The following is a 20,561-nucleotide window of genomic DNA, read 5'->3' as shown; positions in this document are numbered from 1 at the left end:
TGCCTTCAGATGTCTTCTAAAAGTCTGGTAGTTGTTGTTCTCTTTGACATCTGGTGGGAGGGCGTTCCACAGGGAGGGCGCCACTACCGAGAAGGCCCTCTGCCTGGTTCCCTGTAACTTGGCTTCTCGCAGTGAGGGAACCGCCAGAAGGCCCTCGGTGCTGGACCTCAGTGTCCGGGTAGAACGATGGAGGTGGAGACGCTCCTTCAGGTATACTGGACCGAGGCCGTTTAGGGCTTTAAAGGTCAGCACCAACACTTTGAATTGTGCTCGGAAACGTACTGGGAGCCAATGTAGGTCTTTCAAGACCGGTGTTATATGGTCTCGGCGGCTGTTCCCAGTCACCAGTCTGGCTGCTGCATTCTGGATTAGTTGTAGTTTCCGGGTCACCTTCAAAGGTAGCCCCACGTAGAGCGCATTGCAGTAGTCCAAGCGGGAGATAACCAGAGCATGCACCACTCTGGCGAGGCAGTCCGCGGGCAGATAGGGTCTCAACCTACGTACCAGATGGAGCTGGTACACAGCTGCCCTGGACACGGATTTAACCTGTGCCTCCATGGACAGCTGTGAGTCCAAAATGACTCCCAGGCTGCGCACCTGGTCCTTCAGGGGCACGGTTACCCCATTCAGGACCAGGGAATCCCCCACACCTGCCCGCCTCCTGTCCCCCAGAAACAGTACTTCTGTCTTGTCAGGATTCAACCTCAATCTGTTTGCCGCCATCCATCCTCCAACCGCCTCCAGACACTCACACAGGACCTTCACCGCCTTCACTGGTTCTGATTTAAAGGAGAGGTAGAGCTGGGTGTCATCTGCATACTGATGAACACCCAGTCCAAACCCCCTGATGATCTCTCCCAGCGGCTTCATATAGATATTAAAAAGCATGGGGGAGAGGACAGAACCCTGAGGCACCCCACAAGTGAGAGCCCAAGGGTCTGAACACTCATCCCCCACCACCACTTTCTGAACACGGCCCAGGAGGAAGGAGCGGAACCACTGTATGACAGTGCCCCCAGCTCCCAGCCCCTCAAGACGGTCCAGAAGGATGTTATGGTCGATGGTATCAAACGCCGCTGAGAGATCCAGCAGAACTAGGAAACAGCTCTCACCTTTGTCCCTAGCCCGCCGGAGATCATCAACCAGTGCGACCAAGGCAGTTTCAGTCCCGTGATGAGGCCTGAATCCCGATTGGAAGGGATCCAAATGGTCCGCTTCTTCCAGGCGTGCCTGGAGTTGTTCAGCAACCACTCGCTCAATCACCTTGCCCAAGAATGGAAGATTTGAGACTGGGAGATAGTTGGCCATCGTGGCCGCATCTAAAGATGGTTTTTTAAGAAGCGGTTTAATAACCGCCTCTTTCAGCGGGTCTGGGAAGGCTCCCTCACGGAGGGAAGCATTCACCACCCCACGAAGCCCATCGCCCAGCCCTTCCCGGCTAGCTTTTATAAGCCAGGATGGGCAAGGATCAAGGAGACAGGTGGTTGGTTTCACTCGTCCAAGCAGCCTGTCCACATCCTCGGAGGTAACAGATTGGAATTGATCCCACACAATTTGACTAGACAGGACTCTAGCACTCCCCCGCCCCGGCCCTGCTCCCACGGTGGCGTCTACCTCTTCCCGAATCTGAGCGACTTTATCTGCAAAAAACTTTGCAAAATCATTGCAGGAGATCATGTGGCCCGTATTGGGCCCCGATGTAGCAGGTGGTTCCGCTAAATTGCGGACCACCTGAAAAAGTCTCCTGCTGCTGTTTTCTGCAGATGCAATAGAGGCGGCGAAGAAAGCCTTCTTCGCCGTCGCTACCGCCACTTGGTAGGCTCGACACTGAGCTCTAACCTGTGTCCGGTCAGCTTCAGAATGGGTCATCCGCCACCGGCGCTCTAGCCGTCTCAACGATTGTTTCATTGCCCTCAGATTCGTGGAAAACCACGGGGCCGTCCGGGCTCCATGCAATCGGAGAGGGCGCTTCGGAGCCAAACAGTCAATAGCCCTGGTTAACTCCACATTCCAGCGGGCCACCAGGGAATCAGCTGAAAGGCCATCAACATGGGATAAAGCATCCCCTACCGCTCTCTGGAAACCATTTGGATCCATTAAGTGGCGGGGGCGGACCATCCGAATCGGTCCCACCTCCCTGCAGAGGGGAAGGGTCGCGGAGAAGTCAAGTTGCACCAGGAAGTGGTCTGACCATGGCACTTCTTTTGTTTCGCTTTTACTTAGTGTCAGAACACCAACATCCATGGAGGTAAACACCAGGTCCAAGGCATGTCCGTGGCTATGGGTTGGGCCAAACTTATTCAGGGACAGCCCCATGGAGGCCATGCTTTCCACGAAGTCCCGAGCGGCCCCTTGTAAGGTCGTGTCGGCATGGATGTTAAAATCCCCTAGGACAACCAAACTAGGTGTCTCCAGGAGAACATCCGCCACGACCTGAAGCAGCTCGGGCAGGGAATCCTTGGTGCAGCGGGGAGGTCGGTACACCAAAAGGAATGCTGTACTGCCCCTATTGCCCAACTTCCAGAACATGCACTCAGAGAACTGGGTCTTCCCAATAGGATGCCTGGTGCAAACTAATGACTTCCTAAAAATCACTGCAACCCCCCCTCCCCGCCCACAGGGCCTGGGTTGCTGTGCGTAAGAGAAACCTGGTGGACAAGCAGCGGCAAGAACAGGCCCACCTGCTTCATCCAACCAAGTCTCTGTTACACAAGCCAGGTCAAATCCTCCATCCATGATCACGTCATGGATGGCAGTGGTCTTATGAATCATTGACCTGGCATTGCACAGCAGCACCTTCAGGCTATGTGGGTATCCTTTGCTGATTCTAGTATCCGTCCGGACAGGACCAGACCCGGAGGCAGGGATAGTCCTCAGACAACGACTAAACCTGCCTCCTCTGTAATGACATGGTCTGGTCTTAGCGTAACTCCTCCTCCTACCCGTGATCACTGAGATCGGTTGTCCCAGCGCATCCCCCTCCGTGGAACATACCCCAGCCATTTTGTTGGCTGGGACCCACTCCCCGGCCGCCCTGACCCTTCCCCTTAAGAACAAAATAAGACCTTAAAACAATAAAAAACCCCAGAAAACAAAAAACAATACAAATGAAAAACTATAAAAATTACAAATCCATTAAAATCAAACAAATTCCCAACTAAACATCCATCCCACCCCCATCCCCGTCCCCGCATATACAAAAAAATGAAAGGAAAAGGAACATTTTAAAACAAACTCTGCGCCCCTCCGGATCCCCCTGGGTCGCAGCAGCAGTGACAACAACCGTCCCTGTGAGGCCTGTCAGGCCCCGCCCTGGGCCAGGTGGTGAGTGGCAGGAAGGAGCAGGGCCCTCAGACACTCACACAGGAGAGTCCTCCTGGGCAGCAGAGCGCAGCAGTCCCTGTGAGTCCTTCAGGCCCTGCCCTGGGCCAGATGGTGAGTGGCAGGAAGGAGCAGGGCCCTCAGACACCCACACTGGAGAGTCCTCCTGGGCAGCAGAACGCAGCAGTCCCTGTGAGTCCTTCAGGCCCCGCCCCGGGCCAGATGGTGAGTGGCAGGAAGGAGCAGGGCCCTCAGACACCCACACAGGAGAGTCCTCCTGGGCAGCAGAGCACAGCAGTCCCTGTGAGTCCTTCAGGCCCCGCCCTGGGCCAGATGGTGAGTGGCAGGAAGGAGCAGGGCCCTCAGACACTCACACAGGAGAGTCCTCCTGGGCAGCAGAGCGCAGCAGTCCCTGTGAGTCCTTCAGGCCCCGCCCTGGGCCAGATGGTGAGTGGCAGGAAGGAGCAGGGCCCTCAGACACCCACACAGGAGAGTCCTGTTTTACAGACAGTATGTTGGCTATGTTTAATATGGGCAGCGCTCAGTGGTAAACATTGGAGATACATTACTGACAGTTCCTTCATCTCTGTATTTTCTTGCAGAAAACCTCCCGCTTTCTACATACAAGCATGATAAAGCAGAAAAGACTAGCATATAGGATTCCTTTTAAACTACAGGTAGTGAAATATGCTAAGGAGCATGGAAACAGAGCAGCGGAGAGACATTTTGGGCCACCTCCAACCGAAAAAATGATAAGAGGTTGGAGGAAACAGGAGGATCAGCTGCAAAAAGCAGATAAAAGTAAGCACACTTTTCGTGGACATGCTGCAAAGTGGCCACAGATGGACATTGCCATGAAAGAATGGATCACATATCACCAGAATAACGGCTTCCCAGTCTCTACAAAAATGATAATATGCGAAGCCAAACGCATTGCTGTAGAGAAAGGCATTCACGATTTTACTGGATCACCATCATGGTGCTACAGATTTATGAAGCGATGTGGCCTTGCTATGCGCACTAAAACTAGAACTGCACAAAAAATGCCAGAAGAATATGAATCTAAGATTCTGTCTTTTCATAAATTTGTAATTGATGCTAGGAAGAAAAATGGGTTTGAAAATGGCCAGATTGGGAATATGGATGAAGTTCCACTAACCTTTGATGTGCCATCTAATAGGGCTGTTAATCTGAAAGGTGCCAAACCTATCGCTGTGAAAACCTCTGGACAGGAGAAAACCCATTACACGGTTGTGTTGTCTTGCTGTGCAGACGGCACCAAATTGCCACCCATGCTAATTTTCAAAAGGAAAACATTTCCAAAGGAAGTGATTCGAAGAGGAGTTGTTGTACATGTTCATGAGAAAGGATTGATGGACGAAAATGGAATGAGAGTATGGGTTGAAAAAGTGTGGTCCAAACGTCCTGGAGGGCTTTTGAAAAAACCTGCCTTATTAGTACTTGACCAGTTTAGAGCCCATATTAGCAAAACAAAAAAGTGCTTTGACGAAGTGAAGACTCATCTAGCTGTAATTCCTGGAGGTCTTACCAGCCGGTTGCAACCTCTCGGCGGTTCCATCAACAAGTCATTTAAGGTCTTTATGCGAGAAGAGTGGAACAAATGGATGGCTGCTGGTAATCATGATCTGACGCCTAGTGGACAAATGAAGAGGCCCACTATCACTCAAGTTTGTGAATGGGTGAAAACATCATGGCACGCAGTGAAGGAGGAAACCATTGTCCAGTCATTCAAAAAATGTGGCATTAACAATGCTTTGGATGGAAGCAAAGATGGTCTTTTATATGAAGATAGCAAAGAAAGTGATGTCGGTGGTTATGAGCGACTGAGCTTCCTAAATTCTGACTCTAGCAATGATGAGTTCTTGGGGTTCACAGAAGACTAGAAGAGTTCTCGAATCTTAAAGTCTCTCTTCATTTTTTAATGACAGTGATGATAGTTCTTAATGCCACTGTTGACTGCTGTTCACTTTACATTGCTAAAATATTCTGATATACTGGTAGTTTATTAAATAGTTTAGTGCAACATTTGATTCAGAATATTATTTTTTTTCTTGCTTTCCTCCTCTAAAAACTAGGTACGTCTTATGGAGTGAAAAATACGGTAAGTGTCCATCAAAGAATTCATACGGGGGAGAAGCCATATCAGTGTTTGGAATGTGGAAAGAGCTTCAGTAAGAGTGGCAATCTCATGGCCCATCAAAGAATTTATACAGGAAAGAAAGCCTATCAGTGCCAAGAGTGTGGAAAGAGTTTTAGTCAAAAGGGCAGTTTCACTTCTCAGGTTTTTTCTCCTGAATGAATTTGCTATCAGTGCTTGGAATGTGGAAAGGGCTTCAGTCACAGCCACCAGCTAAGTGTCCGATCAAATAGTTCATACAGGGGAGAAGCCATATCAGTGCTTGTAACGTGGAAAGAGATTCACTGAGAAGCCTAAACTTGTTATCCATCAAAGAATTCACAGTGGGGGGAAAAGATTTCAGTGCAGAAAGAGATTCAGGCACAGGCACTGGCGGAGGAACGGGCTTGCGGGGGGAGCAGGCCGCCCCCGGCACCACTATTCCGGTAGGGTGCCATTGCAGCAGCCCCACCAGAGTGCAGGAGACAGGGGGAGCAGTTTCTCTCTAAGCGACCAGGATGATGTCAAAAAGAACTACTGCTGCTGCCGCCCCCATTCATATGCTCTCCTCTCATGCGCTCGTCTGTCGTGGGGTCCCGGGGAGGGGAGCGTATGAATGGGGCGGCGGTGGCAATATTCCTTTTCGCCTTAATCGTGGCCAGTTAGAGAGAGGCTGCTGTCCCCACTCCAGCTCCTTCCCCTTTCGGATGAGAAACGGGGGGAGCACAGGCTCAACGTGCTGGCCATCATTTCCCTTTCCCCCTGCAACATGCACTTATAAACAACAGCCGCCAAACCTGGAAGCACTTTGCACAAGGCGTTCTGCTGGGTCTCCTGGTTTGTTTCGTTAAGAAAACAAAGCGCTCACTTTAAGAAACTGAGCATCTGTCTGTCCGTAGTCCTGGATAATCCTTGGGACGGGAAGGTATTTCTGGCCATTGAGAATCGCCACCAGCCACCCCTGCCTTCTCTGTCTGCTCCTCAAGGTGACAACCGGCCAGTAATTTCTTTCAGCTGGTGGGGTTACAGGCAGACCCACCCGGGGGAAGGGGCGCACATTCCTGGAACCAACCAGCGGCAGCTGCAGCGTGAAAAGAGCAGCAGATCAACACTACTTTTTATAAATAATGATAATATCTACAACAGCTTCCCTACAGGCTCCTGTCCCCAACTCGCTGGTGCTGAATGAGCTTCGGTTCTCCTCCCACCACTGACCTGAGCGGATTCCAGCTTATGGCTTCCATTTCCAGCCAATTTACGTGGGAGGCAGTCCCAATCCACACAGGTTTTACTTCAGAATAAACATGCTTGGGCTCAGGCCATAAGTATTCATATTAAGGGCTTTACACACTCGTGGGACGCGGGTGGCGCTGTGGGTTAAACCACAGAGCCTAGGACTTGCCGATCCCTGCTCCTGCCAACCTTGCAGTTTAAAAGCACGTCAAAGTGCAAGTAGATAAATAGGTACCACTCCGGCGGGAAGGTAAATGGTGTTTCCGTGCACTGCTCTAGACATGTAGTTTATATACTTAATGTATGTGTGTTTGCCTTCTGCAATTATTAATGCAGGTGGCACTGTGGGTTAAACCACTGAGCCTAGGGCTTGAGGATTGGAACGTCGGTGGTTCGAATCCCCATGACGGGGTGAGCTCCCGTTGCTTGGTCCCAGCTCCTGCCAACCTAGCAGTTCAAAAGCACATCAAAGTGCAAGTAGATCAATAGGTACCGCTCCGGCGGGAAGGGAAACGGCGTTTCCATGCGCTGCTCTGGTTCGCCAGAAGCGGCTTAGTCCTGCTGGCCACGTGATCCAGATGCTGTATGCTGACTCCCTCGGCCAGTAAAGCGAGATGAGCGCCGCAACCCCAGAGTCGGCCACGACTGGACCTAATGGTCAGGGGTCCCTTTACCTTTACTAACCCGCCCTCTCCCATACTCAAACCTTACTTAGAGGCAAGCCCCATTCAAGTGACCACGACCACAATCCCAAGCCTCTCTCCAAGGAAGGAAATCCCATTGAGTTCTGTTGCTTTTAATAATAATAATAATAACTTTTGAGTAATAATGTCCGGTTCGAAGTCCTGATTTCTTGTTTTAGCATGAGGGTTTCAATCGTACTTAAGATTTAGGGGAGGGGTGCTGCTATTCCCCCCCCCACTCTGTTCCCCCTCCAAAGCCCCACAAGACCGTGTCACTGGTCCAAAGATTTCTTTTGCAAGCTTTTCTCAAGTTAAAAAAGTATGGCTTCTCTTTCTACCCCCTCCCCCGCCAACCCGCCATTGTTTTCTGAGCCATGTTTTCTCTAAGAGCTGGAAGTGGTTGGAAGGGGCTGTCTTAGGAGGCCCCCCTCCCCCGCTCTTCCTTTGACAGCTGATCAAAAGAAAATAGTCCAGGGGGGCTGGCACAGAATATGCGAGGGATGGATGTGTACTAGGAATGAAGGGGGCGGGCAGGTAAGGGCGCTGGGAGGACCCCAAAGCTGCAATCCTAAGTAAGCATCACGACTGGGGAAGAAATCCCATAGCACTGAATGGGGCTTCATTGGTGGATCAATGTGCATGGGATGTGGCTGCAAGCAGCCTTGCTAGGGAGTAACCCCCACCATGCTCAGTGTGGGAGGAAACATGCATAGGATCCCACTGCGAGGATGCTTGCTAGCCGAGCTGAATAGGGCTTACTTCCGAGTAAGCACGCTTAGCGCTGCACCCTCTCAGGTCCAGAATTGGCCCAACCCAATTCAACGGAAGCCCTCAATTTCTGAATTTTGTGGGAAATGTGGGGGGGGGGGGTTATTTGGGGATGGCATCTGGGCCGCTTTCAAGATTAACTCCTTACTTGGGAGTAAGTTCCTTAGACATCAATTTTACTTGATGTGGGTGATCTACAGGAACGCATCCCTTGGGTCAGCTTGCAGTCGCCATCCTATATGTTTACTCAGAAGAAAGTCAAACTGCGTCCAATGTGTCTTACAGTCAGGGGCATAGGGAGGGCTAGGAAGGGGGCAGGGGTGGAGGTAGACTGCCCTGGCTGTCAGCGCTGACTCCCAAGCCGAGGAATGGATGGGGGGGTTGACAAACAAAATTCTGCACCAGGTACCACCTGACCTTCCTACACCTCTGGTCACAGGGCCCGTCTCGCTTCCCATCAATGAACTCACATTGGGGGCAATCTATAGTAGTGGCTGTGTACAGATTTAATTTTAGGAGACTTTAGTTCGTATGAGGTGAGGATTGCAGCTGGGTTCTTTGCCACATCTGGTGACCCATAGTAATTCCTACCACGTACCCAGAACTGTGACTTGCAAGTCCTTGGCCAAGGTGTTTAATACCTTCTTCACATCATGCCTGGGATGAGGGATAACAGTGACTGGGCGACACTGATGAGGTTGCTGTCCATGCTGAACTTTCCTAGGAAGGACTTGGTGTAAAAAATGTGATAGTTCATTGAATATTAGATATTAATTTTGATTTTGTAATAAAAAAATTCCTTGCTGTAGCACCTTAAAGACCAACTAAGTTAGTTCTTGGTATAAGCTTTCGTGTGCATGCACACTTCTTCAGATACAAAGAATTTGTACAAAGTGTCCTAGTATTAATTGCATCCAGCCTTTCAGATAGGATGCATTAGGCTTGATTTTTGTATGCCTGCATTTTGTAACCCTCATTCCACCCTCCTGCTCTGTGTAAAGCTGTGATGTGTACCTTTCCTACCGCTTCCATCCTTATCAGACCCTAGAAGGGCAGATGATATTTTGGGAAAGAGGTCAGTGTTGAGCTATCATCCATGTGAGATCTGGCATCTCTCCTCAAAGGTCTTTGACATCTTTTGGTACCAGGGAAGTAAGAAAAGAGAAATGTCAAGAGTTCCATGGAAGTCCTGGTTGCCGTGGGCATGGTGTCAAAGTGAGACATATGAGACCCAAATGACCTGGGCACTCTGGGACACCCCAAGGTACCGTAGTTTGATTGTTCTTTAATTGGCGGGTACTTAAGGTGTTAGGAACTTGATCTGCTAACCGGGGCTAGTTGATGAACTTGGGTAACCTCACAACTCCCCTCCCTCTTTGTGACATGATGATGATGTATCAGCAATGTATAAATGATGGTTCTGGGAATGTATTCTGGGTAGGGAGGGAAGGTCTTCACAGAGCTTTTAACCCATGTTTGGGACTCTTACTCTGTGTGGAGACCTTTTGTGCAACAACAACCACAACAATTTATTATTTATACCCCACCCATCTGGCTGGGCTTCCCCAGCCACTCTGGGCAGCTTCCAACAAAATATTAAAATACAGCAATGCATCAAACATTAAAAGCTTCCCTAAACAGGGCTGCCGTCAGATGTCTTCTAAAAGTCTGGTAGTTGTTGTTCTCTTTGACATCTAGTGGGAGGGTGTTCCACAGGGCGGGTGCCACTACTGAGAAGGCCGGGTTCCCTGTAACCTCACTTCTCACAGGGAGGGAACCGCAAGAAGGCTAGGGGGAAAACATTTTAGCTTTACTGTATTTGATGGTTGTAGTTTACTTCTTAATATGCATTTTAAAACTGACTTGTTAATGACAACATAAAGTAGATTCTAAAAGTACCACACTGTCAGGTAATCATGGTCATATTATTTACACTTCCCAGGCAATATAATTTGTAAACTCAAGGTGTTTTTTTAAGAATAACATTACAACTTCATTTTCCTAAAAACTAATGCTTTTCCACAAAAGGTTTACAAAGTTCAGTTATTGCAAAAGTTTTTCAGTGTTAATGTTATGCATTTTTAAAAATCACCATGGAATTGAACAATAACGTCTTATCTCCTTTAGAGGAGAAATTGTGAATTGCAGAATTTTCAATCCCCGTCATCACCCTTGGCTTCACTCAATTTTGTTTATAACACTCTTCCATTTTCCAGTCCTGAGGGTGGGGGATTGGGAGGGGCCTCACAGGTGAGGGGTTGAAATAAAGGAGGAGAAGGACCGCCTGGAGGATGGCCTTGCAGAGACACTCCTGGCCCCTTGCAGGACAACAAAGCAGCCTTGTTGGGGGGGGGGACCTCAGGCGACCCCTCCGGGCCTTTCACCCCTCGAGCTGTTGATACAGCCGGGACTAAGAGGCCATCCAAACACCCCCAAATCCCATTCACCCACGCAGGACGACGAGCCTGCGTGCCCCCCATAGAAACCCCCCTCCCCGTTCTGCAGCGAAGAGGCTTGTAAACCCTTCAATGGAGTCCCGAAACCCCTCAATGAAACATCAGGATTTCTCAAAGAACCATCGCTGACCAATGGGCATCGTCCAAGGTGACAGGCAGCCAATCCGAAGTCAGGAAGCAGCAGCCCCGTGTCTGGAGCGCGCGATCCGCCAGGAGAGCTCGGCTCTTTTGCGCGACGCTTTGAGCGCAAGAAACCGAGAACAGAAAGCGGAGAAGAAGGGCGCTGCAAAATGTGGCAACAGCGGATACAATGCATCCTCCTGTTTCCTTGTTTCTTGCAAGACAGAAACAGAGGGCGATCCAGGGCTCCCCTCCCTCCCTCCCTCCCTCAAGCAAAAGGTCCTTTGCCCTTAGTCAGTGGCGTAGCGTGGGGGGTGCAGGGGGGGCCGGCCGCACCGGGCGCAACATCTGGGGGGGCGCGCTCGCACTCGCAGCTCTCTGCCCCTACTAAAATCCACGGGTTAGGGGGCGCAAATTACTTGCCTTGCCCCGGGTGCTGACAACCCACGCTACGCCACTGCCCTTAGGGGGGAATCCAGCTTCGCCCCAGGAGGCAGCCCATACCCCAGACAGTAATCCGGATCCTTCCAGAGGAGAAGCGCAGGAAAGCCTCGCGCCTGGGAGGAGGTGTAAATCCCGTTCTTGCTCTTTGGGGAAGCAGCTCCTTCCAAGGCGGTGGGAGCTGGAATGACTGGCGGGGGGGGGGCACTTTCTCCTTTCTGCATGACAACCACTCCTCTTTTCTGACGAGGACATGACGTTTTGTTTTTTAAAAAAAATAATTTTTATTAACAGGCCAATCAAATCACATTAATTCCAAATCACATCAGTTCCAAATTACGTAGCCAAATTTTTAAATTTTTGTTGGGAGTACCCATGCTTCAAGCTTCGAAGGGGATCCAAGAGGTCATGACGCTTTGGTGATGGTGGGAGGGATGCATTGTGGGAAAATCCCTTTCACCCTTGCTGGGGGTTCTTCCTCTTTGCCACCTTTGAACCTTCCTTGCAACAAACAAAGATCAGGTCTGGGGACCGCTATTTTCCTTCTTCAGCTTGGCTGGAGTCTCCTCCTTTTGCTGCCCCTAGGTAACTGGGGAAGAAGCGGTGTGAGGCCCGTAAATCCGATTATTTTCTTTAACCCTGTTGCTCCTGCTTCCCTTTCCAAGGGAGGGAACAGCTCAGGAGCCAGCCCAGAGGGTTGTCAAAATACAAAATAAGTCCCTCCTGGAGGCTGCGATGCCCGGGGCTCCTGCTTTGCAGAGGGAGGGGGGAGGAGCCCGGCTCGCCAAGGGTTAAAAGGAACTGGGCTGGATTCCTAGAGAGGACAGGACATAAGGGGGGAGGACGAGGTCCTCCCGAGGAAATCCCCCCCCCCCATTTCCTCTCTTCCAGGGGGAGGTTTTCGTCTCCTCTGCAAGAGCTGCGTCGGTGGCACCTTTGGGTCTTGTAAGTCTCCTCTCTCTTCCCCATAGGGCGCAGGGGGGAGAAGGGGCAAGTCCCAGGGCTGCCGGGGAGGGGCGGGGGGAGAGATTAAATTAAGTCTGCTGCAACTGGACAGTGCCACTCCTGGATGTGTTGCATTTGTGACCATTATGCTCATTTGCCTTGGCTAGCAGTAAAGCTCTGCTGGGTGAAATATATAATTGCTGCTGATCTTTTTTCTTTTTTCTTTTTTGAATCCTGCAATGTGTTTGAGTTTTTACTCTGCTAAACTATATGTGAGAGTTCTGTTCTGGATCCAGTAGAATTTAAAAGACATAAATATGTTCCCAAGGATATTTGTGGGGATTCAGTGAGGAGGGGCAGACCCGTGGATTGGAGAAAAAGGTGGGATGAATATGCCACAAATAAAAAGGGGAGCCCAGCCATTAGGGGCCAGTTTCGGAGCCGTCTTCCAGGGCAGTTCCACCCAGAGGACTTGCAACCACCCCATGGGATCCAGAGCAGGAAGCCCCATGGCCACATCCTCTCTGTGCCTAAGGGACGGTGGCTGGAGCTTCCAGTGGGCACTGCCAGTCCCCGAGGCCATCTGAGGGACCAGGTGGATGCCAAAGAACCTCCAAGCAAGTGGGGCTGGGGGGGGGGGTTAAGCTATGTAACACCTTCACCATCACCATCATCATCCCCATCCCATTTTCACCCTCCGTTCCCAAGGCAGATTACATTAAAACACAATACTGAAAAGAACTTAAAGCCACGTACAATCACAGAATGAAGGGCAGTCCTACTTTTCTTGCTTTCGAGAGCTGTCCTTTGGTCAGGTCAGGATCTGGCCCTCAGAACAAAGGAAAAAGGGACAGGCACTGGAAAGAAATGTGCCCTGGCATTTGGGGGGGGGGAGGGACCCCCACTCTTGCCTTGAGTCCAAACTACACTTGGTACAAATGACTCACTTGTCAATTCTGACTTCATTCTTTCTCTTTTTAAAAAAGAGCTGAGATTCCTGCAAATACTTCTCCATGCTTGCCCAGGGAACCCTTTTATCCTCCTTACTGTGTATCAATTTTATACCAGAAAAATGTATTTGCTTTTTAGGATTTGCCAAAACCTCTCATTAGGACAGGCAGAACTTGGCAGAAGACGTAGGGACTCCTTCCAATCTCCTGGAGGTGTCCAGAGAACAGAGATGGATGAGCAAGACTCAGCTGGCCATGAAGCAGGAAGAGGCCTTGGAACCCACCATGGGAGCAGTGGGGGATTCTGGGAAAACTCTGTGAAGAAGGAACTGGGTGAGGAGGACACCCCTTGCTCAGAGGTGCAGAGCCAGCAGATCAGGCAGTTCTGCTACCAGGAGGCCAAAGGACCCCGAGAGGTTTGCAGCCGACTCTACCACCTTTGCTGTCAATGGCTGAAGCCGGAAAGGCACACGAAAGCTGAGATGTTGGACCTGGTGATCTTGGAGCAGTTCCTGGCTGTCCTTCCTCTGGAGATGGAGAGCTGGGTGAGGGAATGCGGAGCGGAGACCAGTTCCCAGGCAGTGGCCCTGGCCGAAGGTTTCCTCCTGAGTCAGGCAGAGGAGAGGAAGCAGGCAGAGCAGCAGGTGAGAGAGACTTTCCTCTGGATACTCCCAAGGGGCTCAAAAAATGAGGGAGAGTATCCCCCAATTCTCTACTAATTTGCCCATCCTTTTTTTGGAAAGCATCCAATGAATGATATCGGACAGCCCTAAAGTGTTTGTGTCAGCTGCTCCTTTTCTAATCCTTCTCCCCACTCTCTCTCTTGAATCCTTGTTGCTCTCTCAGGGGAAGGATCTGTTAGCAGAAATGGGTCCGGATTCCTCTGAGGCAGAGAAGACTCCCTTGGACTCCAGAGAGAGGCCTCTGGGTAAGGAGGAAGGAGTTTTCTCTCTGTTGGGTCACATTTTGTGGATTCTGAAACTAATCTGTGAACTCGTTTAATCTTTGGGGGGGGGGGTGTCACAGAGGACCAAGAGTCCAGAGAAAGAGAGATGTGTTTTTGCACTCTAGTATGTGAAATGGGTACAAACGTCCATATTTAGGTGGCAAATCCTACTTGTTTGAAGGCGCACCTGTAGTTTTCCTTCGGAGTGAAGCATGCGCTCTTGGCTTCCCACTTACCTTCTTCTCTCGCAGGAGACGGTACGATGCCAGCAAGACCTGCTTGTCCATCTTTTCTTGGTGGCGGAGGGGAAGCTGCCCCTGTGGACCCAGAGCAGGTAGGAGGAAGGGGCCATGTGGGGAGAGAGGATGTCATGGACTGGTGGACACAGAGGAATGGTGGGAGGAACCGCCAAGGAATGAAGGCTCAGGGCCAGGGGAGGGGTGGGGGGACGATGATGAGAGGTTAGAGGGAGAAAAGGAGACTGGGAGGAGAAGGTGTCGGTAGCTGAAGAAGCAACAAGTCTTAGTGAGCAGATGGAGTCTGTGGCAGAGAGCAATCCAGACACAGAGGCAGAAGCGGAGGCAGGGGAGTGAGATGCGGGAGACCAAGAGGCAGAGAGGAATCCAGCTGGTGAAGAAGATTAAGGGTCTCCTAGTCCTCTTGTGACAAGCTCTCCTCCCTGCTGGTACTCCACAACCCAGAGAGCAATGAATACAATAATCTTTATTGTCATTGTCCCATACAGAACAACGAAATTGAAAAAATCTACATCAGTCATTCAGAAACCAACAAGCCTGCTATCCCAGCCTGATTAACCCCCTAAAACCTCTGATACCCCATAATTAAATACAATATACTCTTACAGAGACTACCTTACATTGCGTTTAAAACCAAAATTGCATTTGGATAGAAACTGTTTCTCAGGTGGCTAGTCCTAGTCTTTATAACCCTGTACCTTCTTCCAGAAGGCAGAAACTGAAAGAGATCATTTCCGGGGTGCGCACTATCCTGCGCTATATCTGCATCTTTCTTGTGACACCTGGAAGCGTAGATTTGATCCAAGGTGGAAAGAGTGCACCCAATTATTCTCTCCACAGTCTTTATAACCCTGGACAGCATTGAAGCTGGAGGAGCAGCCTCAGATTGCCTGGGGAGAGCCCTGGAGAGGGGGGGCATCCCATCAGTCGCACAATGGGGGTTTCCCCCTCTCATCCCCCTGTCGTTGCCCCCCTGCACACTTTGAAGTTGTCTATAGCGCATCAGGAGGGTCCTCCCCACCCGGCAAGAACAGCACAGAGGGACAGAAGAAATGGGATCCTTCCATGTGGCAAACGGGAATGTATCCATAATGAAATGTGCAGAGAAAGAATCCCATTAAAACGTAATATCAATTAAGAGGCAGAAGACAACAGATGAAAGTGTAACTCTTGACCTTGATATTGTCTAAGAGGACAACCTTTTTCTTTTAGGGTCCAGTGTGCTTCGAAGATGTAGCTGTCCATTTCACTGATGAGGAGTGGCTGTTGCTGGATCCTGACCAGAGAGCTCTGCATCAGAAGGTCATGGAGGAGAATCGTGGGATCTTGGACTCTCTCGGTAAGGCTTCCTCTTGGATCATCCTATCTGTTTTGTAATTCAAGACATCTCTCTAGGTGACAAACCTTGGATATTTTGATGGGGCTCAACAGCGCCACCCACAGCACCTGGGATGCTAACACTCCCACAGCAAACCTTGGATGGATGGCTGTTGATTGTTTTCTCTGTGAATATTCTTCCTCCAGTTCTGCCTTTTCAAAGCATGAAACTCAGCCAGATGACTGGCATATAAATAATAAAATCATCATCATCTTGCCTACCCCCCTCCAAGATGGCCCTCCTTTTGCTCTTGAAGGGCTGGCCTGTCTGCAGCCCCCACAGACTCCCATCAGGGCCCCTTCACGGGGGCAGAAGCAGAGGAAGGGCCTCAGGAAAGCAGCCATGGTTCCAGCAGGGCTGGGAAGCATCTGGCCAGATGTACAGGAGGAGGAGGTGACCGCTCTCCTTGCCCCTCAGGCTCCTCCCATCCCCTCATAGGGGCAGCGCCACCAGAGGTGCAAGGTGCTGAGCGGGGGGGGGGGGGAATGCTCATCTGAAGATCCTTCAGGGCAGATAAGACCCCCCCCCCAATATTTTTTCAGAGTCCTCTAAACTGCCCAGGCCTTCTTAAATGTATCTTCAAAGTGATTCAGGAAGTTGAAGTGGCTACTCTCAGATATTTTGCTTCTGTTCTTCTTCTATCTGTTGGCTGACTAAAGAGACGAGTGACATTGGAGATGGTGCAGATCCCATGATTGGGCCAAACAAAATCCGTCCCAGAAAATAAGCAGGCTTTTTGAATCTCAGGCAGTGAACCCTGGAGGAAGACCTCACATCTAACTCCCTTCAGTTCTTTCCCTGTCACAAGCATTAATTAGCACTGCTCCATAATTTGGGGCTCCATTGCTTCCTGAGGTCTAATCTGTTTGTCACTTAGTTGCAGGTGATGATGAATTGGAGAAGAATGAGGGAGACCGCGACAAAAGCCAAACAGTGGGAATGTCATATCCATATTCAGAGTACGGAGAGATCTTCAGCCAGAGCTCCCATTCCACTTCAAATCAAAGAAATCCCCTTGAGAATAAACGCCATCAGTGCTTAGAATGTGGAAAGAGCTTCATTCACAGAGGCCTTCTCAGTGTCCATCAGAGAATTCATACAGGGGAGAAGCCATATCAGTGCTCAGAATGTGGAAAAAGATTCACTCAGAGTGCCCATCTCACAACCCATCAGAGAATTCATACAGGGGAGAAACGCTATCAGTGCTTAGAATGTGGAAAGAGATTAATTGACAGACGCCAGCTCACTGTCCATCACAGAATTCATACAGGGGAGAAACCCTATCAGTGCTTGGAATGTGGAAAGAGATTCATTGACAGACGCCAGCTCACGGTCCATTACAGAATTCATACAGGGGAGAAACCCTACCAGTGCTTGGAATGTGGAAAGAAATTCACTCAGAGAGCTAATCTCACAACCCATCACAGAATTCATACAGGGGAGAGACGTTATCAGTGCTCAGAATGTGGAAAGGGCTTCACTGACAGACGCCAGCTCACTGTCCATCACAGAATTCATACAGGGGAGAAACCCTATCAGTGCTTGGAATGTGGAAAGAGCTTCACTGATAGACGCACGCTCACTGACCATCAGAGAATTCATTCGGGGGAGAAGCCATATCAATGCTTGGAATGTGGAAAGAAATTCACCCGGCGCACCCAACTCACAACCCATCACAGAATTCATCAGGGGATAAACCCTATCAGTGCTCAGAATGTGGAAAGAGCTTCATTGACAGAAGCCAGCTCACTGTCCATCAAAGAATTCATGCAGGAGACAAATCCTATCATTGCTTGGAATGTGGAAAGAGATTCATTGCAAAGGCCAAACTCACAATCCATCAGAGAATTCACAGTGGGGGGAAACGATTTCAGTGCTTGGAATGTGGAAGGAGCTTCAGTCACAGGGCCCGTCTCGCTTCCCATCAATGAACTCACATTGGGGGCAATCTATAGTAGCGGCTGTATACAGATTTAATTTTAGGAGACTTTAGTTCATATGAGGAGAGGATTGCAGCCGGGTTCTTTGCCACATCTGGTGCCCCATAGTAATTCCTACTACAGTGGTACCTCGCAAGACGAATGCCTCGCAAGACAAAAAACTCGCTAGACGAAAGGGTTTTTTGTTTTTTGAGCTGCTTCGCAAGACGATTTTCCCTATGGGCTTGCTTCGCAAGACGGAAACATCTTGCAAGTTTGTTTCCTTTTTCTTAACACCGTTAATACAGTTGCGACTTGACTTCGAGGAGCAACTCATAGAACGCAGTGTGGTAGCCTTTTTTGAGGTTTTTAAAGACTTTGTTGATTTTTGAAGCTTTTCCAAAACTTTCCCAACACCGTGCTTCGCAAGACAAAAAAAATCGCAAGACGACAAAACTCGCGGAACGAATTAATTTCGTCTTGCGAGGCACCACTGTACGTACCCAGAGCTGTGACTTGCAAGTCCTTCGCCAAGGTGTTTAATACCTTCTGCACAGTGTCCTTTCTCTTGGCAGATCAAGATGAGCCAAGGTTGCAAGGTTTTTAGCTGGGGCAATTAGAATAAGATCCACCGTTTGATTATTTACTCAAAACCCTTAAAAATATGTTATATAACTGACTTTTTATTTTTATTTTTTGTATATCATATTGTTTTATTGCTATGGCCGGTGGCTGACCCAAATTATGATTTATTCATTCCTTCAATAGCTTCTTCACGTCATGACTTGGGAGAGGGATAAGAGTGATTGGGTGACACTGATGAGGTTGCTGTCCCTGCTGAGCTTTCCTAGGAAGGACTTGGTGTAAAAATTTTGATAATTGATTGAATATTATAGATTTTGATTCTGTTCGACGTGTCCTAGTATGAATTGCATTTAGCCTTTTTGATAGAATGCATTAGGCTTGATTTTTGTATGCCTGCATTTTGTAATCTTCATGCCACCCTCCTGCTCTGTGTAAAGCTGTGATGTGTACATTTCCTACAGCCTCCATCCTTATCAGACCCTAGAAGGGAAGATGATGTTTTGGGAAAGAGGTCTGTGTTGCGCTAGCATCCATGTGAGAACTCACATCTCTCCTCAAAGGTCTTTGACATGTTTTGGGAACAGGAAAGTAAGATAGCGGATAGAAATGTCAACAGTCCCATGGAAGTCCTGGTTGCCATGGGCATGGTGTCAAAGTGAGACATATGAGACCCAAATGACCTGGACACTCTGGGACACCCCAAGGTAATTTCAGAGGAGTCGATATTCACATTGAGCCACGCATCCCATGACCTGTGACCTTTCTTGATGCAAGTGGAAGAGTGTTGTGGCATATTATGAGTATTTGTGTGCTGTGTATATAAGCCTTCTTCTAATGTGCCTCCTGGCAGCCTTTTTGAACTATCCGTTCTACTGAACAACTGGTTAGGAAGGCTGTTCTATTTGAATAAACTGGGTCCCTGCAAGACGTTGAGATTGCTCTCATTCTCTTGGTTCTGAGCTTGTTTCAGGTGTTCCCTTGCCTAGGTAATGGACAGGTGATATGGAAACAAATTCTGATCACACGAGCAATTCACATACTTTTTATTTTTCTTTCCTCTGTGAGAAGCCTAAGTCAAGGATTCCCTTTCTGCTGCCCTCCTTTGATCATTCACAATGGGCGTATGCCAAGGGGAAAGAATTGTCTCCACGAGGAAGCAGAGTTCTTGGTCCATCGTGCGCCAAAGGGTGTTGGGAGCAAGAGCAGGACAAGTTTGTTTGCTTCAGGGTACTCCTCTTCTTCATTTACGAAGTTGAGCAGTTAAGCAAAAACTCTACTCCTTGCACAAGTGTGTACATACAGACACACAGAGAGAAGCATATTCAAAGCAACAATTGATGTGAAGGATTGAAATTGTAAAAATGTGTTGGTGGTTCGTGAGACCTTACCAGGCTCCTCAATAGTCAGAAGCGAAGCAAAGGCACTTATACAATGGTCCTTTATTCTGTTGCAACCAGGTTCCCTATACAAGCAGCAAGAGGAGCAGGAAGAGGAAGCCCTATGCAAGGCAAGTCTGGATTTCTTACACCCCTAGGATCGTAGGGGGTCCTAAATGCCATGGATCCCTCATTTTGCAAGATTAGGGGAGCTGCAATGGCGTGGGGTGCAAGAAGGATGGAAGTGTTGCAAGTCAATTCATTTCCCTAACCCACAGAGATCCCGTGGAAAATTATCTTTAGTGACATGACCATCAATTTCTTAGAATAACAATAGGGCTGGAGATGGAATGGGAACTTATTTCTTCGTGGGAGGAAGCGGATCTGTCCCTTCTAGCGCCTTCAAAGACAGAAGGAAGGAGAGAAAGGAAGAGCTAAGGGCAGGAAGGGGTTTAGAAAGGGGATAGCATCTTGCTGCATTTCTTCAATAAAATGTTGCATCCCAGGTACAAAGTTCCCATTCTCATTTCCGTCGCTGATTGTAAATTGGGAGAAGCAAGGTTACATAGCGACATCTACAGGATACCAGAGAAATAAAGTTTCTACATAGGGATACAAAGAGTTATACACAAATTTATCTAGAGGTTCTACAAGTCAAAAGAAGAGTTACTTTGTTTTGGAAAGGAGCAAAAAGCTTCATTAGGAAGGAAGCATAAGAGAGCAAGGCTAAATGAAATGGGGGCGGGGGGGGGAGCCTCCCTCGACCTCCGAGTAAAGGTCGCATTGCCTTATTTCTTGCTTGAGGGTCCCGATCCTTTCAAGGTGCAGTTTACACCTTGCAGAGCCCCTCCCCCCCCGGGCCTTTCGTGCTCCTCCGGCTTCTGTTTCCAGGGGAAGGAAGAGCTCGGAAGCCGGTCCAGGGGTCCCCCAGAGAAGACCCTCGAGGGTGGTTTCCCCAGAGGATGGGGTGCCGCGGGGGCGCGCGCGAAGCTCGGCCCCGAGCCCGGCCCTCCGGAGCTTCCCGGCGCAGGAGCGTCTTGCCGGGC

General features: G+C 49.4%; 1 protein-coding gene and 2 long non-coding RNA genes across 3 annotated transcripts in view; 2 read left to right on the top strand and 1 right to left on the bottom strand.

The window, feature by feature from the left end:
• Positions 1-8,661: 8,661 nt before the first annotated feature.
• LOC308484609 lies at positions 8,662-11,348 on the bottom strand. Its single transcript, XR_013990038.1, has 2 exons — positions 11,223-11,348; positions 8,662-8,872 (listed from the first exon to the last, which is right to left on the bottom strand). It is a non-coding gene; the product is annotated as an uncharacterized lncRNA (long non-coding RNA).
• On the top strand, positions 9,029-19,083 carry LOC308484570. Its single transcript, XR_013989996.1, has 2 exons — positions 9,029-9,406; positions 18,859-19,083. It is a non-coding gene; the product is annotated as an uncharacterized lncRNA (long non-coding RNA).
• Positions 10,206-20,561, top strand: part of LOC308484151 (uncharacterized protein) — a 28,776-nt gene continuing 18,420 nt past the window's right edge. Inside the window, exons 1-8 of the mRNA XM_081018802.1 lie at positions 10,206-11,011; positions 11,186-11,285; positions 13,194-13,698; positions 13,901-13,982; positions 14,252-14,334; positions 15,470-15,596; positions 16,513-18,636; positions 18,700-18,843. Coding sequence (XP_080874928.1) covers positions 10,909-11,011; positions 11,186-11,285; positions 13,194-13,698; positions 13,901-13,982; positions 14,252-14,334; positions 15,470-15,596; positions 16,513-17,612 — 2,100 coding nt within the window. The 5' untranslated portion in view covers positions 10,206-10,908 and the 3' untranslated portion in view covers positions 17,613-18,636; positions 18,700-18,843. The remainder of the gene's footprint in view (positions 11,012-11,185; positions 11,286-13,193; positions 13,699-13,900; positions 13,983-14,251; positions 14,335-15,469; positions 15,597-16,512; positions 18,637-18,699; positions 18,844-20,561) is intronic.

Source organism: Podarcis pityusensis, assembly GCF_964106645.2.
Source record: "Podarcis pityusensis genome assembly, chromosome: 8".
Taxonomy (NCBI): Eukaryota; Metazoa; Chordata; class Lepidosauria; order Squamata; family Lacertidae; genus Podarcis; species Podarcis pityusensis.
This window is presented reverse-complemented; position numbering and strand designations above follow the sequence as displayed.